This window comes from Suricata suricatta, chromosome 11, assembly GCF_006229205.1.
Source record: "Suricata suricatta isolate VVHF042 chromosome 11, meerkat_22Aug2017_6uvM2_HiC, whole genome shotgun sequence".
Taxonomy (NCBI): Eukaryota; Metazoa; Chordata; class Mammalia; order Carnivora; family Herpestidae; genus Suricata; species Suricata suricatta.
Genome location: NC_043710.1, coordinates 58,957,960 through 58,984,929, shown reverse-complemented (window position 1 = coordinate 58,984,929; position 26,970 = coordinate 58,957,960). Strand labels below are relative to the sequence as shown.

The following is a 26,970-nucleotide window of genomic DNA, read 5'->3' as shown; positions in this document are numbered from 1 at the left end:
TGGGCTCTGTGCTGGGGTCTGTGCTGACCACTCAGAGCCTGGAGCCTGCTTCGGAGTCACCCTCTCTCTACTCCTTCCCTCGCTCATGCTCTGTCTCTCAAAAATAAATAAATATTAAAAAATATTTTTAAACTCTTTGAGGTAGATATTTTACTGATCATTTTATAAAAATAAAAAGTTTAGAGAAGTGATGGAACTTATTAAAGTCCACATACATAGTAAATGATACTTTGTGACCTAAAACTTATGTGGAATCTCTTCCTAATGATGTTCTAATTACACATTGAGGGCTGTGGTCGTACAGTTAATGCCCTGCTGATTTACTAGTTCCTCTGTGTAGGCAAAGAGGTATACTCACCTACTCCAACTCTTGAATAGACAGAACTGTTATCAGGTAAACTGCATGTAGTTTTCAGATTACATGTTCATCAACTGAGCATAGTCGCTGTCTTCAAAAGAGTTGGTGGTCTGGTAGGTTGACATAAGCAATCAGTCAGTTATAATACCTGGTACTTGTGGTAAAGAACACTTAAGACAGTGACAGAAGGCTTCATGGAGGAGGTGATTTCTGAACTGAGTTTTAAAGGATAACTTTGAGTTAGCTAGGTAAATAAGTAGGGAAGGAGAAAATATAACAGATACAGAAGGAGTATCATGTAATTGTCATGCATACTAATATACTAAACTACAGTATCATACTAAAGTACAAACAGTTTAATATTTCTTGGTTGTGGAGGGATAGTGTTAAACGTGGGGAATGTGCAGCAAGATAAAGCTCGAGAGGAAAGCAGAAGCCAGGTTCTTCACGGACTTAAAAGGTAAGGCTTTAGATTTAAGTCCATCTTGCACAAAAAATCAGTAGTCTCCATTCTCCTTGGCTTCTAGCAGTATGAAAAATTTCAGAAGTAGGCTGTTTCAGAAAATTAAAACCCTGTGGAAAGTCGGTTTGTAGTTATTCATAACTTTCCTACTGAGGCAAACAAAGTTGATTGCAAGGATGCAGCTCCATGGGACGATTTAGAACACAGTCATTACTGTGAAATTAGTCATGGTGTGTGGCGCTCTGTTTAGAATATAGTTTTTAGTTTATTGACTTCTGCTTATGATGTTCAGTAAGGGTCCAACTTTCTTTACAAGACTCCAGAAGTGTTTGGTCTTAAAGATGATAATATTTTCAGATAGACTGTAGGTTGCTAAACCCAGAGCCATAAGGGCAGATCTTTCCCAGAGCAAATGCAGGTATCTTTGTCAGTGACAGTTTTACATTTCACTTAGTAGTTCCTTTTTTTTTTTTTTTTTTGTGGTGGTGAGGGGTGTGCATTACTTTTCTTTATGACTTAATTGGGTAAAAGCTAGAGGCTAGTGCAGACCTTACATTATTATCGAGCAGTTATGATTGAGCAGTTTTTGTCCTGAAAGCAGGTTTGACATACTTGTTTGTTAAATATCATGGTTTTCTTGGTGTTATAAATATAGATTGTTGAATAGTACTCGTGCAGTTGGAGAGATCATACCTGAATGTATTTGTCTTGGTTAAAGTAGACAAGAAAGTAGAGGTTTTTCTGATTGGTAAGACAAACTTGATGATGAATTCCTCTTTCTGGTCACATGTATTCCTCCAGCACTTTCATGAATGATGCGGTCTTTACCCAGTTGTAAACCCAGAGGCATTTGGAAGTTCTTTCTGTGTCCAGTATCCATGGAGTCATCAACTCTTATTAGTACTACCTTCTTGAGCTCTTTTGAATCTCTCCCTTTTCAATTTCTACTGTGTGTGTACTTGTTTAGATCCCAACATTTTTTTGAGTGGATTATTATGTCATAGGGCTCTTGGTACTTGTGGACTAAAATGGAAAGCTTCACATATTCTCAGATAACATGGGAAATTTGTTGCAAATAATGATATGTAATTTTTTGAGGCTGGAAGTTGAATGGTAACCCCCCTCTTCGCTACTGTGTTGGGAGAGAGCTCAGCTAAAGGCTTTGGAGGAGTGCATTGAGACTAGGGATTCCAGTAGCTCACTGTGAAGTTACTAAGACTTCATTCTTAGGGCACCTGGCTGGCTTGGTCGATAGAGTATGTGACCCCTGATCTCAAGGTTGTGAATTCAAGCCCCAGGGTGCAGGTAGAGCTTACTTAAACAAAACAAAAGCTTAATTTTTTACAGGAAAAAAAATGCCCCCTAAAAATCCAATTATTAATGCTATTGGTAAAACTAAAGAGAAAGTTAAAAAGAGATCTTAAAAAAATTTATAGTCCTTTAAAAAAATTTTTTTAATGTTTTTAATTTTTGAGAGAAAGAGAAAGAGATGAGCAGGGGGCGGGCAGAGAGAGAGGGAGACACAGAATGTGAAGCAGGCTCCAGAGTCTGTGCTGTCAGCCAAGGGCCCAATGTGGATCTCAAACTCATGAACCGTGAGATCATGACCCAAGCCAAAGTCAGATGCTTAACCAACTGAGCCACCCAGGTGCCCCCCAAAATTTGTAGTTATTATTCATAAAATTTATATTTGGATGGAAAACATGAACGTTGGATTTGATATTGGCTCAGATCTGTGTAACAAAGAACACCATCAACTGTACCATGTAGAAATAAGAAAAAAATTTGAAACTTCTTAAGTGAAAATTGTACAACAGTTGCTCTCCTGGAATTGTAGGAAAGGTGTTAGCTTGGGTAAGGATATTCCCAAAGAGCAAATAACTTTCGATGGAAAATGTGATTGGAGAAAAAGTCTGAGCCTGTATAAGTATTTCCATATTTACTGACTCAGGAATTAGAGAAGATTGCTAATATATTCTTTAAGAATGTCTAGGACCTGTTCCAATAGTCTGCTAACCCATTTCTCTGCTTCATTTTGATTCCTTCTGGTCCATTAGCTACATCGTTGCTAAGATGATGTTTATGAGGTATAAATCTGACTATGTGTCACCCTTATTTGAAATGAGCAAGTTACCAAATCTCTCAGCCTCAATTTCTGATCTAATACAACAAGGAAATTTCAGGATGTCTGGTTGACTCAGTCAATAGAGCATGCAACTCTTTTCGTTTGGGGGTCAGGAGTGTGAGCCCCATGTTGGGTGGAGAGATTACTTAAAAAATATACATTCTTTGTGGGATTGTTAGAAATAAAATATTAAGTATAAGTAAAATATTTTGTATACTTTTGAGCTCATTATCTAGTTATTATCCATAATTATGGCAAAGTCCTTACCATAACAAACACAAAAACGATATGAGAGAGTTCCTTTATGATCTGTTCCCTTACTGTCCTGCCTCATTTTTAGTAACTGTATCCTGTGTTCCATTTACTTGATGGTTCCCTCATGGATGGCATTCTCTCTTTATGCATTTGCACTTGTGATTACTGGTTCCCCAAATAGATCTTTCCCTGTCTCCACCATATACTGTTTATTCTCTGAGTTTTCCATAGTACCCTTTATATATGTATTATAACATTTTACACCATAATACAGTCTCTTTACTTATCAGTGTCCCTCACTAGTCTGTGAGATCACTGAGTGCAGAATTGATGTCTTACTTTTGTATTACTCTTCCTGGTAACTGGAGGTATATAGTTAAATGATTCCTTAATAAATATCTTTTAGTGAGTGAGTGAGTTAGTGAATGAACAAATGATGGACAGAATAGAATGAAAAGGAATGGAGAAGCAGTGGAGAGCAGTGGTTAAGGCAAAAGATTTAGGAACGTGGGTTTATATAGCCCAGTTCTGTAAACTATACTCTGTGACTTTGAATGCATCACCTAGCCTTTTTGTGCCTTCTTTTCTTTTTTCTTTTAACTTTTCTTTTTTCCCCACATATATAAAATGAGACAAATACTAGTATTTACTTCATAGGAGGGCTAAGTTAGTTAATATATTTATAAATGGTGTGTGACACAGTAAGCTCTATTTAGCTGCTAGCTGCTGCTAATGTTTTTATTATTTTGCTGATGATTCAGAACTCATAAGCATCTTTACTATCAAGAATAAAGTTATATTTATGCATTTAAGTTGGCTGAAAATTTTGAATTTTAAGATAATATTCAGGCCTTAAAAGTTATTTAATTTCCTCTGGATTCTTTGTTTTTACAGGGCTCTATGGAACAAGTCAGTTCTCATTTCTTGGAGCAGACACTTGACAAGAAGCTCATGTCAGACCTTAGGGTAACTTGAAATCTTTGGTGTTTAAATTGGGTTTCTGTCACCAAGATCAGTGTAGCTATATGCCATATGGTGTTGGTTTAGTTTTGCTGCCTCTATATTTGTTAAGTAAATGTTGAGTAACTAGATTACATATTAGTTTAAAAATCTTAGTAACTTGAACCAAATGATAAGTTACTTTATTAAATTTTAAATTATTTTAATGAAATACTTTATGGAGGTTGTGTTTTATAAAGAAGAGGCAAAGTTGACTTTGTTAGAAACTACATAGGTCTGGTCTTATTTTGTGAGGCTGTAGGACATGTTAGGACTCCTTTTCTAGAGTTTCCTTAGAGGGGTGAATAAATTCTTTCTCTAAACAGTAACAAAGTGCCTCTTACGGAATGCGGGACCTTGTTAGTTCTCTGACATAATTGTCGGGACTGTCTACGAGTTAATATTTCATTATCTTAATTTGTAAAGTATAAAAGTGAAAATAAAAAGTTATAGAATCTTTGATAAATAGAAGGAATGGGGAAGCAATTTACCCATATTCCTACTACTCTAACACAGTGACTTCTGTCATTTTGGTAGTTTTCTCCCCAGCTTGTTGTAAACGTTGAATCATTGTATTCAGATAGTTTTGTAGTCTGCTTTGTACATTTACCACTACATCATATGCTCTTTTATTTTTCATAGAGTCACCTTTATACTTAGCATTTTTACTGACTGTGTAATATCTTAAGTTGATGTAACATAATTTTTTTAACCCTGTGTTATATAGAGTCTCCCAATTTTTCTACCATTTTAAGTCACATAAAGAATATCATCTTCGTGCATGTTAGATCTTGTCTTCTTTTGAGTTATTCCATAAGAGAAGTTCTCAGGAATGGCTGGAGAATTTCTGTCTATGCTTAATGTGACACTGCCATGTGGATTCTTGAAGGTCATTGCCTTAATTTGAGCCTGGTGATTGATTGAGTTCTTTGTGTATACTAGAGTATAAATATAAAAAACATGCTCATGAATGGTGACGGATGGGTAATGTAGGCATTTCTAAGATATATCACAAGGCACAAACTTCATCTGACTCACATTCTTGTAGGCTTAGGTGCTATATTTCATCAGTGCCTTTGAGATAATCAGCCACAAGGATGTGGACTCACACCAAGAAGGTTCATAAGAGGCTGATTTATAAAGCAGAACGCAGTTCATTCATGCTGAGAGCCGTAACTCAATTGGACTGGAAATTTACTTTAGTTGGCCAGTCTATTCCCGCTTAGGCAATCTATTCAGAAAGGGAATTTACTAGAAGGTTGCATGGTAGGTGCAGTGTTGCTCAAATGGAGCACAGTGTTACCAAATTCAGACTTACTTCTATTTGGACTAAACAAAAATTCTTTTCTATGGCCAGTGTAATATCTATCCAGCATGGTGCTGGGGGACATGGCTATTATTTACCTCTCTGCTTTTCCTTTGCCTGTGTTGCCATGGCAAACAACCACTTGTCTGATCAGCATGTTCTTTTCCTGTCTTTAATAAGATTATTATCAGCTATGACAGACCTGTGAACTTTTGGTTTTACTTTAAGTGGAATTTACAGTTCTTTGCTCTGATTTTTTTGAGTGTTTTTGTTTATTTGTTATTTTTAAACGTAAGTCTCAGAGAACAGTCTTATTTCCTACCTTCCCATGTTCCCAGGGTATAGCTTACTGTTCCCTCATGAACCTCCTGCAAGTGGTAATTGTCATTGTCCTATACAGAGAAAACGCACTGCACATGAACGTGCCAAGGAACTTTACAGTTCAGGGGAGTTTTCCAGCGGCAGAAAGTGGGGAGATGATGCTCCCAAGGAGGAAATAGATACGGGAGCTGTGAACTTGATCGAGTCAGGAGCTTGTGGAGCCTTTGTTCATGGATTGGAAGATGAGATGTATGGTAGGTATGAGTGCGTAATACTAACAGTACCCATTTACTGAGTGATGGCTGTGGATTGGGCCCTGTACTGGTTAATGTACACATACTGTCTCATTTAGCCTTCAGAGTCACTCTGTTATTTAATTTTAACAACAGAAGATTGAGGTGCAGGTGGTATATAATACAGTGGTTAAGAGCATGGACTTTGGGTTCAGTCAACCTGGGTTCAAATTCCAGCCTTTCTATATGACAAGGTTGATAGTGTTTCTGATTTGTGAGAATTCAATGAGGTTTTATATATATATATATATATATATATATATATATATATATATATATATACACACACACACACACACACACACACACACACACACACAAAACATTTGGCACAAAATGTGACCCTTTTATAGTAAGCACTTAATAATTGGTAGTAAAAATTGATACTGATACTGATAACGATAACTTGTTTTTGATCACCCAGAGGCAAGATTTAAACCCAGGTATGTCTGACCTTAAAGCTTTTATTATTATGACTATTGAAGACTTTCTTTTACTTTCAGTTTTGAAAGAATTTTCACTGGAAATTGATTTCTAGATTAATAGGGTGGGGGTTTTGTTGGGGTTTTTTTTTTTTTTTCAGTCTTGTAAAGATGTTCCACATTTTCTGGTTTGCATTATTTCTGTTGAAATGTCTTCTGCCATTTTTTTTTTAATATTTGTACTTATGTATATAACGTTTATTTTTTCTAGCTGCTTTCAGGATGTTTTCTTTTTCACTAGCTTTTGGCAATTTAATTATGTTGTGCCTTGGTATAGTTTTCATGTTTCTTATGCTTGAAGTTTCTTGAGCTTCTTAGATATGTGGGTTTATAGTATTCATCAAATTTGGAAAATTTTGGCCCATTATTTCTTCATGTACTTTTCTGGTCCCATGTTCCTTTGGAGACTCCAATTACACATACATTAGACTACTGAGGTTGTCCTAGAGCTCATGGGTGCTTCATTCCTTTTATTTATTTATTTTTTCTTTATTTTAGAGAGGGAAAGGATGGGAGAGAGAGCGATATCGAGACAGACAGAGGCTCTGCTGAGCATGGAGCCTACCGCAGGCTCGAGCCCATGACCCTGGGATCATGACCTAAGCTGAAATCAAGAGTTGGACACAACTGACTGAGCCACTTAGGGGCCCCATTCATTCCTGTTGGTTTTTTTTTTTTCAGTCTTATTCTCATTTCATTTTGGATATTTACTGTTTTGTCTTGGAGGTCACTCTTCTTATGCAACGTGTAATCTGATTTTAATCCCATCCAGTATATTTTTAATCTCAGCAGACATTGTAGTTTTCATTTATACAAGTTCAATTACAATTTGAGTTTGTTTAGGGGCACCTAGGTGGCTCAGTCGGTTGAGTGTCTGACTCCTGGTTTCAGCTCAGGTCATGATCCCAGGGTTGCAGGATCAAGCCCTGCATCAGGTTCTAGGCTCAGTTTGGAGCCTGTTTTAAGATTCTCTCTCTGTCCCTCTTCCCAACCTGTACACATGCTTTCTCAGGGAAAAAAAAAAAGAATTTGAGTTTGTTAAGCGTCTCACACATATATTCTTAATCTGCTTCATCTTTTCTTTACCTTTGTCAACAGAGAATCTATTTACAATAACTATCTTAATGTTTGTGTCTATTAATTCTACAATTTGTGTGATTTCTGTGTTGGTTTGGTTGACTGATTTTTCTTCTCATTATGAATTATATTCTACTTCTATGCATGCACAGTAATTTTCAGTTGTATGCCAGCCAGTTTGAATTTTACTTTATTGGGTAATGAACATTGTTATATTCTTTTTTTTTAATTTTTTAAAATGTTTTATTTATTTTTAAGAGAGAGCGAGAGAGAGAGAGAGACAACGTGAACAGAGGAGGGTCAAAGAGAGAGGGAGACACTGAATCTGAAGATGGGCTCCAGGCTCTGAGCTAGCTGTCAGCACAGAGCCTGATTTAGGGCTCGAACCCACGAATTGCGAGATCATGACCTGAGCCGAAGTCGGACGCTCAACCGACTGAGCCACCCAGGCGCCCCGAACATTGTTATATTCTTATAAATATTCTTTTTTAAAAAAAATGTTAATGTTTATATTTGAGAGACAGAGACAGGTGTGAGTGGGGGAGGGGCAGAGAGAGAGCGAAAGAGACACAGAATCCAAAGCACACTCCAGGTTCTGAGCTATCAGCACAGAGCCCGTCATGGGGCTTGAACTCATGGACCACGAAATCATGACCTGAGCTGAAGTCAGACACTTAACCGACTGAGCCACTCAGATGCCCCTACTTATAAATATTCTTAAGCTTTGTTCTGGGATGCAGTTATTTTGGGTCTTAATTTTAAGCTTTGTTAAGTGGGACTGAGGCAGGATTTAGTCTAGGGCTTAGTTTTCTCCCCGGTTAAACAGACTCTTCTGAAATAGTGGTGGACCATTTATGAATTTTGGAGATTGTTCCCTCTAGTCCTGTTTATTGGTTCTTTCTCAGACCTCAGTGTCTTTACAGATCAGAACTTTTTTTAAATGTTTATTCATTTTTGAGAGAAAGTGACAGTGTGAGTGGGTAAGGGGCAGAGAGAGAGAGAGACAGACAGACAGACAGAAAGAAAGAATAGGAAGCAGGTTCCAGGTTCTGTGCTGTCAGCACAGAGCCCGATGAGGGGCTTGAACTCCTGTACTGCAGAATCATGATCTGAGCAGAAGTTGGGTGCTTAATTGACTGAGCCACCCAGGTGTCCCCAGAGCTCAGCTGATGTCTTGATGGGGACCCTCTGCAGATCTCTGAAGGTCTCTCTGTGTCGTTCTCTCCTTTCTGGTACTTTGCCTTATGAACTCTATCCACGTTGGCCTTTTCAGACTCCCAGCTCTGACTTCTCAACTCAGAGGGACCTGGAATCTGCAGTCTTTCCAGATAGTAAAGGGATATAATTCTACAGTTCACCTCATTTATTTCCTGTGTCTTGGGGATCACTACCCTTTATTTACCTGATGTTCCAGTGTATTGAATACTGTTGTTTCTTTTTCTTATTTCTGTTTTTAGTTGTTTCAGATAGATAAATGTGGTCCTTGTTAATGGCCATCTTACCCATTAATAGAAATTCTGGAAAGCTCTTGTAAGTTCAGTAATATGATGCTATCTGTCTCACCTAAAAAATGTCATTGCTTTGAGATGATTAGCTGCAACCTTCTCATTTTCAGTAAGGGTAACAGACCAGGGGAGATAATATTGATTGTCCAAATTTTATAGTAAATTTGTATCAGGATTAGAACTCAGATCTTTAGGGGCGCCTGGGTGGCTCAGTCGGTTAAACCTCCAACTTTGGCTCGGGTCATGATCTCATGGTTCGTGGGTTCGAGCCCCGCATCGGGCTCTGTGCTGACAGCTCAGAGCCTGGAGCCTGCTTCAGATTTGGTGTCTTCCTCTCTCTCTCTGACCCTCCCCCTCTCATAGTCTGTCTCTCTCTGTCTCAAAAATAAATAAAACATTAAAAAAAAAAAAGAACTCAGATCTTTAAAATGCCTATAAAAATTACCTCAGAACAGATCTTCTTAGAAGGGCAAGAAAATTACTTTTCAAAGACAATTTTCTGTTATAAAAAGTGGATTACATGGGGGCGCCTGGGTGGCCCCGTGGGTTAAGCCTCTTACTCTTGATTTCGGCGCAGGTCATGATCTCACGGGTTATGAGTTCGAGCCCCGCACGGGGCTCCATGGTTGACAGTGCAGAACCTGCCTGGGATTCTCTCTCTCCCTTTCTCTCTGTCCTTCCACCTTCCTACCCCACTCTCTCTTTTTCTCAAAATAAATAAACTTAAAAAAAAGTATTAGATTACCTTATCTGTTTTGCTATTTTTTTGGTTTGAATACCTTCCCTACTTTTCTAAAGTTTTGCATTACACTGCTTTGCTTTTATGAAAGACTTACATGAGTACCTGTTTTTGTTAACCAAAAGAAATCCAAAGAGGAGTTCATTTTCATGAAAAAAGTCCTTACCATACTTATGTAAAGTGAGGCGGCATAAAGGTAACTTTTGGAAAGTGGGGTGTACTCGCTTTACATCATTTCAGCTTGTGAAAGGTTTCATGGTAACACTCTACTTTTGGATAACGGAAAGTCTGTATATAGAAATTAGATAAAACAACCTCTGCTTTTTTGTTCTCTGTGAACTTGATACATGAATTACACTTTAAGTAGTATTGTATAATAAGGAAGTCCAGTTATTAATGTACATTTTATCTTAAGACAAGTAACTGGAACCTATTTTATTAGTTTCTACTATTGTTTTTGCTATGTTTAGTTTTACAATTGAATTTCATCATTATTAATGTTTATGTGATTTGGTTCTATATAAGTTAATAAGGTTTAATTAAAGGAACATTGGAAAATGAGTATCAGGTATGGCAGCTTTCTATTTGTTTGTTTATTTATTTGTTTTTAAAGTTTTATTTATTTTGAGGTAGCATGAGTGGGAGAGAGAGAGAGAAGATCCCAAGCATACTCATGCTGCCAGAGTGGAACCCAATGCAGGGCTCCAACTGTGAGATTTTTGACCTGAGCCAAAGTCAGACATTTAACCAACTGAGCCACCCAGGAGTCTCGCAGTTTTCTAATTTTATCATATTTATAACATTTGGGTAAATTAGGGACATGTTGTTGAGAATGAAATGAAGCCTTATTTCATTGGCTGTGGACTCTCGTATCACAGGTATTTTTATTTTTTAATTTCTTTTAAACAAAAATTTTTTTAGTTTATTTTGAGAGAGAGAGAACATGCACCACACAATGGGGGAGGAGCAGAGAGAGAGAGAGAGAGGGAGGGAGGGAGAGGGAGGGAGGGAGGGAGGGAGAGGGAGGAAGAGAGACTCCCAAGCAGGCTCTGCACTAACACAGAGTCTGATGTGGGGCTTGAATTTAAAACCATGAAATCATGACCTGAGCTGAGATCAAGAATCAGACGCTTAACTGACCGAGCCACCCGGGCGCCCCATCACACATATTTTTATTCCTCTCGTTCCATGTTCTCCTTCTCATTTGGGCATGTCTTTATCTGGACTTCTACTTAGGCCTTTTTCCTTTCTTTGGGCTTAGTAACGCCCTTAGGTATTGTTTCAGAGGTCACTTGTTTAGAAAGTTGCTTCTGATCCTATTGAGTGGGCTACATTCCTCTTGTGTGTTTTCTTACACTACACTCCCTCTACTTTTCTTTCTTTTTTTTTTTTCTCCCTCTACTTTTCATTGTACCACTCATCACTTTGTAATGCAATTAACTATTCTTGTCTGTATGCCCTGGGAGACCATCTCTTTCTTGTTCATCTTTGTGTCTTCAGTACTAAGAACAAAGCTAATAAGTAGCAAAACCAGGATCTTATTACACATGTTAAGGCACCAGAGGATCAGTCCCCCCGTCCCCCTTCCCCCGCCCCACGCCCAGCATAGCTGATTCCTTTGCTCTGGACCCTTAAATAGACTGTAATACATCTCCTCCCTTCCCCTGGAGAAGAGGGAGAGATTGTCAGGCTTAAGCAGTCTCCACACTCAACATGGAGCCCAGTGCAGAGCTTGATTCACAGCAGTGGGATCATGACCTGAAGCCGAAATCAAGTGCCAGTTGCTTAACTGACTGAGCCACCCAGGTGTCCCAAGACTGTAACACATTTCAACATTCCAAAAAGTTTAGTAGAAATTGTTAATTTACCAGACTATGCATACAAAGTGAAACACCAAGTTTCTTTGCTTCTGCTTAGAATTGGCATCAGCTCAGGTCTCTTCTGATCAGAAGTCTCTGTGATTCTCTTTGTGGATTTCTAAGAGTTACATGAGATTTAAGTGGCATAATGGGTAAAGCCGTAGACAAAAGAGGCCACAGTTAACAGATTTGGATCCATCTCTGGCTTTCTTTGTAGTTATTAGCAATTTCATGTTTAAATTACATTATTATGAAGTGTAGTAAATCCTTCCCTTCTGATGAAAGGAAGAATCATAACTACCAAGAACCATCTGAGTCCTGTCCCTTTAATGTAGTAACTTTGCTTTTAAAGTGTCTATAAAACCTTTCTTATACAAAAACAAATTATATTTGTGAGTTTTAACCACAATTTAAGTGGGTTTTTCTTTCTTTCTTTTTTGAAATTGTACATTTTGTTGCAGAACCATGTGGGAACCAGGAACAAAAGAAGCACCTATGAAAGTCTTGAGAGCATTATCTGTAGTTTATTCATCTCTCATCTTTGTGTCCCAGTACTTGGCCTGGCACGTAGTACACATTCAGGAAACATTACTAGTGAATGAGTGAGGGGATTCCTGAATTTAGTGGCTTCACTGTTTCGTGTTTGGGGCATACAAAGAGAAGGCACCTCTGATCTCAGGGTGCTGATATGACCAATACCTATACTGTAGGTGATATCTGCTAAGCTGTTAACATATGTAAGGCAGTGTGCTATATGCTTTACCTGTATTATGTCATTTAGACCTCCTAACTACTTTGTAAGGAAATGAGTATTAGCTCTGGTTAAGGTGAAAGAAAACTAATGTGTTTGGAAGTTACTTATTCAAGATCTCCCTCCAAGTTAATGGAGGGGTTACTCTTCACAATTCTCTGTGAGACCTTTCTCATTTTAAAGCATAGATCCTTAGCCACTCTATGATGCTAGTCTAGAATCTGCAATGCTGGGTTCTAGTCTTATCTGTGCTCTTACTTTAAGGCAGGTTAATTTACTTTGCTGAATGTTAACTTCTAAAATGCAAAAATGACATCTAGTCTATTTTAATCCCAATGTTACATAAAATCTGCTGTGGTTGGAGTACTGAGTTAAATAAGAATTTAGTTTTCAAGAAATTCAGTTAATGGAGACAGATGTGTGACTTGATCACATGTCTCCAGAGTCAGGATCTAAACCTTAGTCCCTCTGACACCAAAGTCCTTGTTGTTAGGTCACTGTGAAGGTGGTAGCCAAATCTGTGGGCATGGAAAAGATCTCCCAGAGAGAGTTTGTCAAGTGAGAAGAGTAGAAAGCGAAAGACGAACCTGAATGAGTAGGGATCCTTGGACTTGTCCCATGGCTTTTAACCTGACGTGCGGTTTCATTCGCCCCCATTCTGTAGAGGTCCGCATTGCTGCTGTGGAGGCTCTGTGCATGCTGGCCCAGTCTTCCCCCTCTTTTGCTGAGAAGTGCCTTGATTTTCTGGTCGACATGTTTAATGATGAAATTGAGGAAGTACGTCTGCAGTCCATACACACCATGAGAAAAATCTCTAACAATATCACCCTCCGAGAGGATCAGCTTGACACTGTCCTGGCTGTGTTAGAGGTGAGTCTTCAGTTTGTTACTTATTTCTTCACCAGTAACTACCGAGTGCTGCTTTTTTTCTTTTTCAAATCAGCCATTGTGCTAGGTACTGGTGATGCAGTAGTATATGGGCAGCGCGGTTCTGCCTTCTTAGCACACAGCTCCACCGAGGTGCAGAAGACTCGCTGTTAAACAGCGCACTTAAAGGAAGCTTAGTGTTGCTGTGATTGGGAAAGCACAGGGTTCCCTCAGGATAGTGACAGGATGTGACCTGAATTGTGTGAGGTACGGTTGGGAGGTGGGGAAGGAGGAAGGACTGCTGTAGTGGACGCTTAAAGGAGGAGTAGGACTTGGTGAGCCCTTTTCTTAGGAAGGGATGACACCCTTGGTGGTAGGTTGGGAGGGCACCAGGGGGAGCAGTGCCTGCGGATCCAGAGGGAAGCGTGAGCATGGGGCATGTGAGGAATTAAAAGGAATTCATTGTAAAGTAGCATAGAGCTGAAGTGATAGAAGTGGGGAGAGAAGTGGTTACAGATAATTAGGGTAGGGGCTAAATAATGAAGAATTCTTTTCAGCCTTTGATTTGATTTAATTCTTCTAGTGAATCATACGATGTTGAAGCAGAAACAGATCTTAGGGAATTGACTCATTCAACCCTGGAATTTTACAGAAAAGAGAGTAATTTGGTTGAGGTCACAGAGCTAGTAAGTGGCTGTGCCAGGGAATGAACACAGATTCGCCTCCCAGGCTGTACAACTCTCTGTGGTTCTTGAATTATTTTTCTAAAGTATTGGGATTTTATTTGTGATTACTGAAGATTTTCAAAATACTAATAAATGAGATTTGGCTTCTCGGTTTCTTTTCTGATTTGGTTTGGTTTAGTTTTGGTCTTTCAGAAACTGAAAGGGACAGCTATTGGATGTAGTCATTAGCACTTGTTACAGATTTCTGCTGCGTACTTCAGAAAATGGATTGGGTGCTTTGATTTTGAAGTTTCCCATCAATTTTCTCAGTTTCTCAGCCCTTCTGGTAAGATCTTTCCTGATTTATAAGTCTATTTTTAGTTTTTCACATATCTTTTTCCTGAGAAGACAAGCTGGCATTCCGTGCTTTGTTCTCCGTGGGTGGGCTCCGCAGCCTAGCCCCACCTTTCCTTTTCTGCATTCTTTCCCACCATTCCTCATCCTGAACTTTATTCTGGAGTCACTCCCCTAATCAGTATGCTTTTTCTCACCATTTTTCTTTCACTGTAAGTTTTCCCCCTCTGCCTGCAAAAACTACCACTTTCCTTTTCCTTTTTTAGCCACGTCTCACCTAGTAGACTTCTGCTTATTCTCAAGATCTACGTTAGGCAGCCTATTCCCTAAGCAGCCCCACTGCAAGTGGGTTAAGTAGCACTCCTTTGTACTCCTGTGTCACCCTGTGTTTAGCATAGATCTGGATGTTTTCTGATTATTTAATTCTTTATTTCACAAGACTGAGAGCTTCTTAAGGAGGCAGGATCCTGGCTTCTTTCATTTCTTTATTTCTAGTGCAATGCAGTGTCTGACACAAGTAGATGCTCAGGACATGTTTGCTAAGTAGCTGAGCTACGGTCCAGGCAGTGTTCACAGAGCCGCGCATGTTTATGTATCTGTTACTATGTTTTCACAATTTATCATTAATGGCAGGTTTTATCTCAACTCCCTGGTGACATTATGAGCTACTTTTTTTCATGTTTATTTTTATTTTTGAGAGAGAGAGAGAGAGAGAGAGAGAGAGAGAGAGAGCGCGCACATGCCCATGCACGAGCTGGGGAGGGGTAGAGAGGGAGGAGACAGAGGATCAAGAGCTGGCTCTGCCATAACAGCAGCGAGTCTGATGCGGGGCCTGAACTCCCAAACCGTGAGATGTGAGCTGAGCCAAAGTCCAATGCTCAATTGACTGAGCCACCTAGAGTTCTGTGAGATTATGAGCTACTTAAGGAGAGTGACCATGTTGTACACTTTACCATATTCCTTTCAGGGTTCAATATGGTAACTTACACATAGAGGATGCTTAGTAAACATGTTCTAGAACAGGTCTGCACAGCTCAGCTGTATAACTAGGAGTTTCTTAAGAAACAGAGTCAAAATCGTCTTCTTATTACTTTGAATATATCGGTGTAGCTGCCTCCTGTCAGTGGTGATGGTTTGTCCATATGGGAAGCACTATGGCTAATGGTTAAGTTCACAGCATGTAGTACCAGATAGATTGCAATCAACCTGTCAGTTCCTGTCTTTAGTCTTTCCTTTTCACTTAGGTGTGGTTTTGTTGGTCTTTGTTGCTGTTGTTGTTTTGTATTTATTAACCACCTATTATAGGCCAGGCCCTGTGTTAAGGAGGATCCAGTAGTGAGCAGGAACCATGGTGCTGCTCTCATGGACCTTATGATTTAGGTTTGAGGGACATATATATGACCCAACGGAGGTACAGTAATAAGCTGAGTGAGGAGCTCATGACAGAAAGGAGTTGGGGTCCCATGGGAGTATGTCACAGAAGCACTTGGCTGCAGGAGCTAAGGGGGTGCAGCAGTCAGGGAAGGCTTCTGAAGCTGATCTGAAGAAGGAATTGGTCTCTCACATGGCAGGAAGAGTTGGGAGTGTGGTCTTTAAGGATGTTCCAGGCAGAGGAGTGGCAGGTCTAGAAACTGATAGGCAGAAGCATGGGCAGTGGAGGGACCAACAGAGAGCCTGGTTGTAACAAAGAGCACTTAGCGTGTGGTCTGAGATTAGGCCTGGAGGGTGGGTGGGACCAGCTCTTGCAGTTTTGAAAATCATAGTAGGTGGGCGCCTGGGCAGCTCACTCACCTAGGTTGCAAGCTGCTGCCTCCAACCCTTGATCTCAGCTCAGGTCATGATCTCACGGGGTTCGTGAGTTCAAGCCCCACGTCATTGTCCGCCCAGAGCCTGCTTGGGATTCTGTCTCTCCCTTTCTCTGCCCCTTCCCCACTTGCTCTCTCTCTCGTTTTCTCTCAAAATAAATAAATAAACTTAAAACAGAAAATCCTATTAAGGGAAGAACACCTGAGAGTTATTCAGGATGTCCTACCAGCTTTGTGACTTTGGCTAAAATATTTATTCTCTCCAGTCCTTGGTTTTCTCATGATTAAAGTGAGGATGATTCCACATACTCATTTGTTTCTTCTGAGAATTGAAAGAGAACTCATGTAAAATGCTTGGCATGTTAGTAGTTCATAATATTGATAAAGTCACTGAGGAAACATTTCTTGATTTATTTTTAATGGAGCAGGGTTCTGTGCTAGATTTTGAGGATGTGAAAGTAGACCATTCGAATTCTTACCTCTGAGTTGCTCACAGTTGTATAAAGAAGTCAGCCATTTAAACCAGTAATTACAAGTTAGTATCAAAAGTAAGCTAAGGAATGACATTCTATCCAGAGCGATAGCATATGGCCACAGATGAAAGTTGGGGAGGCTGAAATGGCACACACGGACAGGGATGCTGAGAAGTTCACGTGGCTCTGAGGGAGAAACAAGTGGAGAACCAGTTGTGAAGAACTTTGTGTGCAGTGCTGGGGAACGTAAGCTTTGCCCAAGAGGTGTGGGGAAGCCAAAGGAGGTTCCTAAATAGAGCAACGACATGGTCAGATGTGCTTATTAAGAAGTTGGTCGGGGGCACCTGGGTGGCTCAGTTGGTTGAGCATCTGAATTTGGCTCAGGTCATGATCTCATGGTTCGTGGATTCAAGCTCCTGTCGGGTTCTGTGCTGACACCTTGCTCAAAGCCTGGAGCCTTTCTTCGTATTATAGGTCTCCTTCTCTCTCTACCCCTCCCTCATTCATACTCAGTCTCTCTCTGTCTCTCAAAAATAAGTAAAAGTTAAAAAAAAAAAAAAAAAAGAAGAGTTGGTCCAGCTAACTCTACAGAGTGAAGAATTGAGAGACTTTCGGGCTGAAAAAGGGTTCCTGGAGGATAAAGAAGGCATGTTTCCAACTGAGCTTTGGAGAAGAGTCCTCTGATTCTTAGATTTTGCTATATGGATGCAGATATATCTTTTAAACTTTTTAGTTTGATTTCTTTCATATATTAAGTAAAACTTAATACTATAAAACTTTTAGGAGAAAATATTTGTGACGTTGGATTAGACAAAGATTTCTTAGACATGACACCAAGAATTTAATCCATAAGAGAAGTAACTAGATAAATTGGACTTTATCAAACTTTAAAAGCTCTTCAGAAAGACACTTTTAATTATAAAGACAGAACAACAATTTAAATGTATTCAGTGCTGTAGAACTATATTAAAATGGTAAGTTTTAAGGGCACCTGGATGGCTCAGTCGGTTGAGTGTCCGACTTCAGCTCAGGTCATGATCTCACAGTTCGTGGGTTCGAGCCCTGCGTCAGGCTCTGTGCTGACAGCTCAGAGCCAGAGCCTGCTTCGGATTCTGTGTCTCCCTCTCTCTCTGCCCCTCCCCTACTTGTGCTTTTTCTTTCTGTGTGTCTCAAAAGTAAATAAATGTTTAAAAATTTTAAAAAGTAAATTTTATATTGTGTTTATTTTACTACAATAAAGAGAGATAATAGCAATAGATCAAACATATATAATGCCCTTAACATATAAATTGTACAGGGGTGCCTGGGTGACTCGGTTGAGCTTCCAACTTCGACTCAGGTCGTGGTCTCACAGTTTGTGGGTTCAAGTCCCGCGTTGGTACTGTGCTGACAGCTCAGAGCCTGGAGCCTGTCTTTGGATTCTGTGTCTCCTTCTCTCTCTGACCCTCCCCTGCTCATGCTCGCTTGCTCTCGCTCTCTCTCAAAAAAAAAAAAAATTAAAAAAAAGGAATTGCAATGCTTACTTTAAAAAATACATATAAACTGTACCAAAAAAGGGGGGTGCACTTGGAAACAGAAACATGCATAGAGGGAAGGTGATGTGAAGGCAGAGAGAATGCTGTCTGTAAGCCAAGGAAAGCCAAGTCTACCAGAAGCTGGAGAGGTCTGGCACAGCGTCTCTTTCACAGTTCTCCTTCCTTCAGAAGGAACCAGCCCTGCTCATACCTTGATTCTGAACTTAAGGCCTCCAGGACTGAGACAATAAATTTCTTATTTTTCTAAGCCAAAGGAAAAACCTGTTTTTGAAAAAACATACCATAGACTGGGAGAAAATATTTGCAAAACACATATCTTACAAAGAATATATAAAGAATTCTCAAATTTCAATAATAAGAAAGCAAACCATCCAATTACAAAATCAGCAAAAGACTTGAACAATACTTAAGCAAAGAAAATGAACAGTGTCAAATAAGTTCTGCGTCAGTCATCTTTGGAAGTTTCTTACTATAATAATAAGTAATCAATTTATTATTTTGGAAACTGGTAAATTAAGGAATCAAGCATTAATCCTTTTCCTGTACAAACTGAACTTTATGATAATCAGTTGATAAAGGAAGGGTTTTTTTTATGTTTATTTTTGAGACCGAGCGCAAGCAGGGGAGGGGCAGAGAGAGAGGGAGACACAGAATCTGAAGCAGGCTCCAGGCTCTGAGCTGTCAGCACAGAACCTGACGTGGGGCTTGAACTCACGAACCACGAGATCATGACCTGAGCTGAAGTTGGATGCTTAACTGACTGAACCACCAGGGCACCTGGGATGTTTCTCTTTATAGTAGTTTTCCAGTTAATAAATAAAGAAGAATGATAGCATTTGTACATCATTGTTTTACAACTACAGTGAATTAGTAATCAAGGCAGTGATTACCAGTGGTTACTAACATCACAGAGGGAAGCACACTGTACCACCCATTAAGTGGTCTTCTAAGAAAAATTACGTGAATCTGATCAAGCCTCTAAATGTAACTACCATCACGGGGATATAGAGGGAAGAAATTATGGGGGGGGGGGAATGTGAGATATTTTACATATTAAAAGATGCTTAATGGGGCACCTACTGGGTCAGTCCTTTGGCTCAGGTTATGACCTCCCTGCTCCTGAGTTCAAGCTCCTCATTGGGCTCTGCGCTGACAGATCAGAGCCTGGAGCCAGATTTGGATTCTAGGGCTCCCTCTCTCTCTGCTCCCCACTGCTCATATGTGCTCTCTCTTTCTTTCTCTCAAATATAAAATAAAAAAAGTTAAAAATAAAAAAAGATGCTTAAGGCACATGTTACCCAATTGTTATATGTGGACTTTAGTTGAATCCTGACCAAAAGAAACATACTTTTTAAGTCAGAGAAATTTGAGTTTTGGCTGGATATTTGATATTAAAGAATTATTAGATTTTTAGGCATGATATTGGTTTTGTGGTTTTTTTAAGGTGAGGAATCAAGGCACCTGGGTGGCTCAGTCATTTGAGCATTGGACTCTTTTTTTTTTTTTTAACTCAGGTTAGTTAACATTCAGTGTAGTATTGGTTTTATGAATTGATTCATTATTCATTGATTCATCACTTACCTGTAACACTCAGTGCTCATCCCCACAAGTGCCCTCATTAATGCCTATCACACATTTTGCCCATCTGCCCACTAATCTCCCTTCCAGCAACTCTCAGTTTGTTCTCTGTATTTAAGTGTCTCTTATGGTCTGCCTCCCTCTCTGTTTTTATCCTACTCTTGATTTTGGCTTAGGTCATGATCTCAGGGTCGTGGAATCGACCCCCATGTCAGGCTCTGCTCTGAGTATGGAGCCTGCTTAAGATTCTCTTCCTGTCTACTTTTGCCCCTCTCCCAAGCTCATGCACATGCATGCGCGTGCGCTCTCTCTCTCTAATATAAAATAAATTAATACATTAAGGAATCACTTAAAGATGTTTATGGAAATGTGTACAAATGAAATAATATGATTTCTCTGACTTCAAAACAGCCTATTTGGGAGGAGTAGATAAAGGTATAGATGTAACAGTATTGCTATGAATTAATTGTTGAAACTGAGGGATTTATTATGTCTACTTTTGTATATGTTTCAAATTGTCTACATTAAAAAGTTTTGAAGAACTAAGAAATTATGTACATTTTTTATGTATACATTTTTTTTAAGCATGAGGAAGTTGTTGGTGACCTTTTCCAATCATTTTAGTGAGCTGTTGGGGATGGAAGAGGCCATTTCTCTAACATCATCTTGTACTCCTCTCTTTTTTTTACTGTACTCTAGCCATATGGGCTTCCTTGCTATTTTTCAAACATGCTTCCACTTCATGGTCTTTATGTTTGCTTCTGCCTTTCATTATCCTATGTAAAATACCCCACCTATCTGAGTATTCTTACCTTGAACTTGCTTTATAGTTTCACCAGAATACTTACCACTATCTGACCTATATAGTTATTTATTTTTGTCTTTTCACTAGAATGAAGCTCCTGAAAGCAGAGATTTGATTTCAGTTGATGTCATATCCCTAGTACTTGGTGTACATAGTAGGTGTTTGATAAATGTCTGACTAGTAAATGTTCAGTAAATGTTGAGTTTATATGAATGAATGAACCAGTGAATGAATTAATTCTTCAGATCTCAGTTCATTACCTCTTCTGTCTTCTCAACTGCTAGCTCCTCCCCTCCCAGAAAACTGAGAGACTCTTTACCCTGTCGTTCCATTGTAACTTGTACACGCTCCCATAATAACTAATCCACAGTGACTACTTTATTATGATCTTTTTTTAAAGGATTCATCCAGAGATATTCGAGAGGCTCTTCATGAACTTTTATGCTGTACTAATGTTTCAACCAAAGAAGGGATTCATCTTGCACTGGTGGAGCTGCTGAAAAATCTAACCAAGTACCCCACCGATAGGGACTCCATATGGAAGTAAGGACTTTTTGCTCATTTGTTCACTGAGTCCAATAATGTGGTAAATGTGCAGTATTGACATTATTCAGTGGCTCCTCATAGATTGAGGGTGTGGCTCTCAATTTTGCCTTCAATTTAGAAACCTGATTCAACTTAACTGAACACTCAAGTCTGATTCCAAAATTGAACATCACATTTTAGATTATTTATATTTTTGTCCATCCATCTACCTAGCAGATAATATGTGCCTGTGACCATATACTTACTATGTGCCAGGCCCCATGGTAAGTGTTAGAGGTACAGGGGTGAGTTGTTAGATTCCTTTTTCTCCTAGATAGTGTACTTACCTTTTTGTCTACTTTGCATTTTGTACAGGATCACAGTCATAATTATAGAGATTTGATGCAGGACTTGGCACTTTGTCTACAGATGGAAAATCACTATCATTTTTCCCTTGGTTACCTCTACCATTACTGACTAGAGTCAAAGTTAACATTGTTCATGAATTGCTGTTTGAAGAACTACTTGCATACGTTTATTATAAAATGTATGTTATTGTGCCCCACATATTTAAGTGAGCTTATGTGATGAGATCACTTTAATGGAATGATTTATTGATTTTTCAGAAAAATTTGTTACTAAGAATAGAAAAACTGGGTCAGATCAGGTATTTGTAAGATATATTAAAAACTGGAGATACCAGAGGAGTCTTAAGGAACGCTAGTCACTTGGGGGTGTGGGTGTTGTCATGGGGAAAAGCACCTGTATCAGTATATGTAGTTCTGTGGAGACACAGAACTTGCCTTAACATAAGGTATGGAGTTATTGACCAGAATATTTATATAAGACTGTCTTTATTGGGCAACTGTAGACAGAAAGCTCTTTCACCTTTTATAGTGCTCCAAAAGATTTTTAAGTTACCTGTTCATTATCATTTGAGTTTTCATCTCTTTCCAAGAATGGTGGCTTTACTTAGGAATATCAAAAAAGAATGTGATAAAAGAGTAAAGTAATAGTCACTGTGGCATGTTTTAAAGACATTTTTAAAGATAGATAAATGAAAGTGTTGAAGAAGGTAGTTTATTCTATTTATATAATCCAGTCACTGTGTTAGGTGCTGTGGAGATTTAAGAACAGATTCAACTCAGGGACCTAGCCTTCAAATACCAGGAAGGGTGAGAAGTAGGAAACATGTAGATGGGATAGTGGATGAAACAGAAAAAATGTTACAAGTCAGAGTTGAAGTTCAGTTTTAGAGAGGCCCAGGCGCTTGGGGGATCCAAATAGAATAGGAAATCAAATAAAGGAGTGGTACCTGGAGCCCAAACTATAAAATTTACAATGTCCCCTAAAACACAGTGAGAAAAGGTTGAGAGAGTTCAGGAAATTAGTGCATTAAGTTCTTTCCACATAGGAGAACAAGCAGAACTAGGGAAAAGTACTTTCCTAAAAACATCAAGTATTTGAAATGGGTGACATATCACACTCCATATATCCATGAATTTGTTCATGGTGTTTGTTTTCTCTCTATTGCCAGTCTGCCTAGTCTTCAGTGCCTGGTGAAGTCCCATCTCCTATGTGAAACCTTCTCTCTCCTGATGATCTCTTCTACCTTTGACAGGTAGAAAGCAGAGTATCATTCACTTGGCAGTTCATTAACTTGTAGTATTTGTCATCTTTGTCCTAGCTGGGTCATAAACTCCACAAGAATAGAAACAAAGATTGATATTTCCTTTCAATTCAGCCTACCTTCTAAACCAGAACATAAAAAAAATAATAAAAATGCCTAATTACCAGGGCATATGTAATTCTTTATAGCTTCTAGAGGGTTTTCTTGTAGTCTTAATAGTTAACTATAGCTACTTAATCATAGCTAATTGAGTTCTTACTATGTGACACTTTGCTAAGTACTTTTTAGTCATTATCTCATTTAATCCTTACAGCAACTGAATGAAGTAATGATTTTTAATCCCATTTTGTAGTAAGAAACTTATCCACCGAAGGCCACACAGTTATTAAATTTCATGATTCAGATCAGGTCTCTTCTGATTTCAGAACTTCACCCAGGATATCAGTTAGAATGCTTTTGCATTTTTATAATAGAAAATCTGATTAAAAGTGGCTTAAACAATAAGGTCTAATTTTTTGGCATGACAAGTTAGAAAGTTGGTTTCAGGATTGGTCGTTCAGCAGCTTAACAGGGTTAGTCCTCTGGTTGATTTCTCTGCTGTTCCCTTGGCTTTCTTCTCATTAGTTGCAAGATGGCTGCCTCATAAGATAGTGTCTTAAGGCACAAAGGAAAAGGTATGCGTTCTCATGCAGTTCTCTTTTTATTTGGTTAGCAGAACATTCCTGAGAAAATCCCAACCAGACTTCCCTTCTTGCTCCTTTGACCAGAAACAGGTTACTTTACTACCTGCAAAACAGCCACTGGAAAATGGGAGTGGGATCGCCATGATGAGTTTAGACCAATGGTGGTTGAGCCCTTGGCTGGCCTGCCTTCTTTGAGCACCTACCTGATACCTGAGGAAAGTCAGGGTTTTCTTGGCAAGGAAGGTGAGGAAAATGGCTGATGGCTAAATAACCAGCGGTAATTTAGGCCATACTAGCCCTTTAGTTTTCATAATAGCAATTTTCTTAGATGAATTAACTGGGTTCCAGAATAACTGAATGACTTATCTGAGGTCATAGAGGTAGCAAAAGTAGATGGTTGGGAATTTGCAATTCCAAACCCGGTTTTCTGATGCCAATCCCCAGAACTTTTTAAAGCGTTTTATTAAGTTATTAAGATGAGCTCTCATTTTGTTTGTTTCAGATGCTTGAAGTTTCTTGGAAGTCGGCATCCAACCCTGGTGCTTCCCTTGGTGCCGGAGCTCCTGAGCACCCATCCGTTCTTTGACACAGCTGAGCCCGACATGGATGATCCAGCTTGTATCCTCCGTACTTAGGACAGGCTCTGCCACTGTAGTGGGGGTGTTTCAGCTTCTTTTTCTGCAATGTAGCTTGGGGTGGGGGTCCAAGTTTAATGTTTTTCATATCTTTTAGGTAAGATTATATCCTGAGGGAGCCTGATAGTTATTCTTAGCTTTCATTCATGTTTTCACAGTAATTCACATTTGCTATTTGCTACTACTATTACTACTACTACAATAATAATTATGTATTTATTTACCATTTCTTGAACCCCTACTATATTCCACACACTGTTTCATACCTTATACATGTACTACTGATCTTCCAAACACCCCTAGGAGAAGGTATTATTCCCAGTTTACAGATGAGGAGACTGAGGGTTAGAGAGTCTAAATGACTCTCCCAGCAGGGAATGTGGGATTCAAAGCCAAATGTCTTTGGTTTTAAAACCTATGAACTTTCCCCTTGTGTTACTCCATGTTTAACTTAATCTGCAGCCTGAGAAGGGCATGGGTTGAGCAAGGCTGCAGGATTCCTTTGCCTCTGATACAAGTTCCGTGGGTTCGTGATAGCCAGGGGCAGCGTGTCATGCAGTTATTTCCCAGTAATGGGAATACCTTTACATTGGTGCATCCACACCCTATAGAGGGTTCTTTTCCCTCTATAGCAGATTCTTGGTGAGGTTTGGGGGTATTTATGGAGACAGAGATCAGCCAAGTAAGTGCTTTTGTAAGTTGACCATTGTATTCTCTCTTAATTCTGTTTATTTTAACAGTGCATTTGGAGACATTTTTAACAATCTGTTTAATTGATGTTAAACAATGCATGACTTTGTGTTACCCTGAGAAAGGCACATCCCAGACCTTACCTCTAAAGATGCAATACTATAGCTGTTTGAAATTCAGCTCACAATGGGGCTTATGGCTACAAATTGCACATGATGTATTGAAGTGCAACATTAAACATTTTTGGAAACCTGTTATGTTAAGATACTTTCCTGCATAGTTGGAAGATTGTGTTATTTAGGAAATACGTTTGGCTGTAAGTAAAAGAGATTGCCCCTAAGTGTAGCTTAAACAAGTTACAATCTTTACTTTTCTTCAGGTAAAAGAAATCTGGAGACAAACAGTCTAGTGCTGGATGGAGTAGCAGCTCTACATTATCTTAGTTATCCTAGCGCTGCTTCTGTCTTTCTCTTCTGCCATTTTCAGTTGTCCAACGGTGCTGCCAGAGCTCCAGTTGTCAGGCCCAGGTTCTGAGCAGAAAGCTAGAGGATATTTGGAATAAAAGGAGTATTCTGTTAGCAAGGAAGAATGGATATTAGTTAGGCAAATGGCAGGCATACATACAAGATATATACAGAATATTAGAAACTATGTTTATCTTTTAATTTCTGATTTTCCCTTTGGTATAAAATTAATATGCAGAGGAAAAAATCCACAAACTTGAAAGAAGAAACTTCATACTCAACCAAAGTTATGCTAGTCAAAATAATCGACCATTAGTATTTTAGTGTATTTCTTTCTTCCTTTTTTAAGCCTTGGGGTTGGTTGGGATTTTGGTGTTATTTTTTAGATAGTTTATCTCATCATCAAATGTCTGATAATAAATAGCTACTATCATATCCTCTACGTTAGAGCCTGCTTTTTTTCCACTTATGTGGAAAATGCTTGTGATACAGAAGAATTTATACATTCTGCATAAATACAATTTTTTTTTAAGTTTATTTTTGGGAGAGTGCAAGTTGGGGGGGGGGGTGGGCAGGGAGAGAGAGAGAGAAAGAGAAAAAGAAAAAAAGAGAGAGCATCCCAAGCAGGCTCCTGGCTGTTAGCGTGAGCCTGACATGCGGCCCAAACTCCCGAACTGTGAGGTCATGACCTGAGCTGAAATCAAGAGTCGAATGCCTAACAGACAGCCACCCAAGTACCCCCATAAATATAATTTTTAATGATTGCATAATACTCCATCAAGTAGTTGAAACACAAGGTGTAGAGTCATTCTCCTGCTTTGGGACACTTAAGTTGTTTCTGATTATTTGCTATTATAAATGATTCTGTACAACATGATTATTTACTTAGAATAAAATTTGAGATACAGAATTACTCAACATTCGAAAGGCTTTTACTGTCTAGTGCCAAATTATTATCCAAAGGGATTGTGCCAGAATGTACCTTAGTGGTCCATGTACCAGAAGTTTCTATTTGTTAGTATTCTCAGCAGCCTCAGGCATTATTTTAAAAAACCTTTGGTAATTGGGGTGATTTGGAGTTGGGTAATGTATCTCTTTGTTTGAATTTGCATTTATTTGTTAGAAAATTGTCATTTAATTGGACTTTTGGGAACAGGAAATGGGGACACCGGATTTTGGCGGAGCTCAACCTTTTATACCTCCAGGTTTCCTTAACCCACTCATGCATTAGACATTGCAGTTTTGGTTCTTATTTTTAATGCTGCTAAAACCTGTCCAACAATGCCAGCATTATTCTCAGATCATACCTTCAGGCACTATGCCTACCTCCGAGACAGTCTTTCTCATCTTGTTCCTGCCTTAAGGGTAAGTTGAAAATAGCTTTTGTCATTATTTTTGGTTTTTTTATTTTTTTGTCCTTTGTGGTTGTCAAATATAGTCTGCTTTCAGGCTGTATTTTCTCTGAAAACCTATTCGTTCATTCATTCTCTTTCCTGGGCTCTCTCCCACTGTTTTGTACTTGGGCTTCTGTACCTTTTTAAGAAGATTCATATTCTAAATGTCCCTGAGTTATTGATCATGTTATGTTACGCAAGAAACAGGCATCTTGAAGAGTACATTTTAGATCAAGGATTAGATTGTGTAACATTTTAACAATTACATGAAACTGTAATTCTCAACAAGTATGTTTTTAATAACCTTTTTTTAAACCTAGAGTTACAGAATGAA

The 26,970-nt window shown here is 38.9% G+C and overlaps 1 protein-coding gene across 2 annotated transcripts in view; it reads left to right on the top strand.

The window, feature by feature from the left end:
• The window catches only part of INTS4 (integrator complex subunit 4), a 111,927-nt gene that overhangs the window by 54,589 nt on the left and 30,368 nt on the right, over window positions 1-26,970 (top strand). For both annotated transcript variants that reach the window (XM_029914851.1, XM_029914852.1), the window contains 6 exons: window positions 4,096-4,167; window positions 5,907-6,081; window positions 13,198-13,403; window positions 21,016-21,158; window positions 23,956-24,071; window positions 26,474-26,607. In XM_029914851.1, coding sequence (XP_029770711.1) covers window positions 4,096-4,167; window positions 5,907-6,081; window positions 13,198-13,403; window positions 21,016-21,158; window positions 23,956-24,071; window positions 26,474-26,607 — 846 coding nt within the window. The remainder of the gene's footprint in view (window positions 1-4,095; window positions 4,168-5,906; window positions 6,082-13,197; window positions 13,404-21,015; window positions 21,159-23,955; window positions 24,072-26,473; window positions 26,608-26,970) is intronic.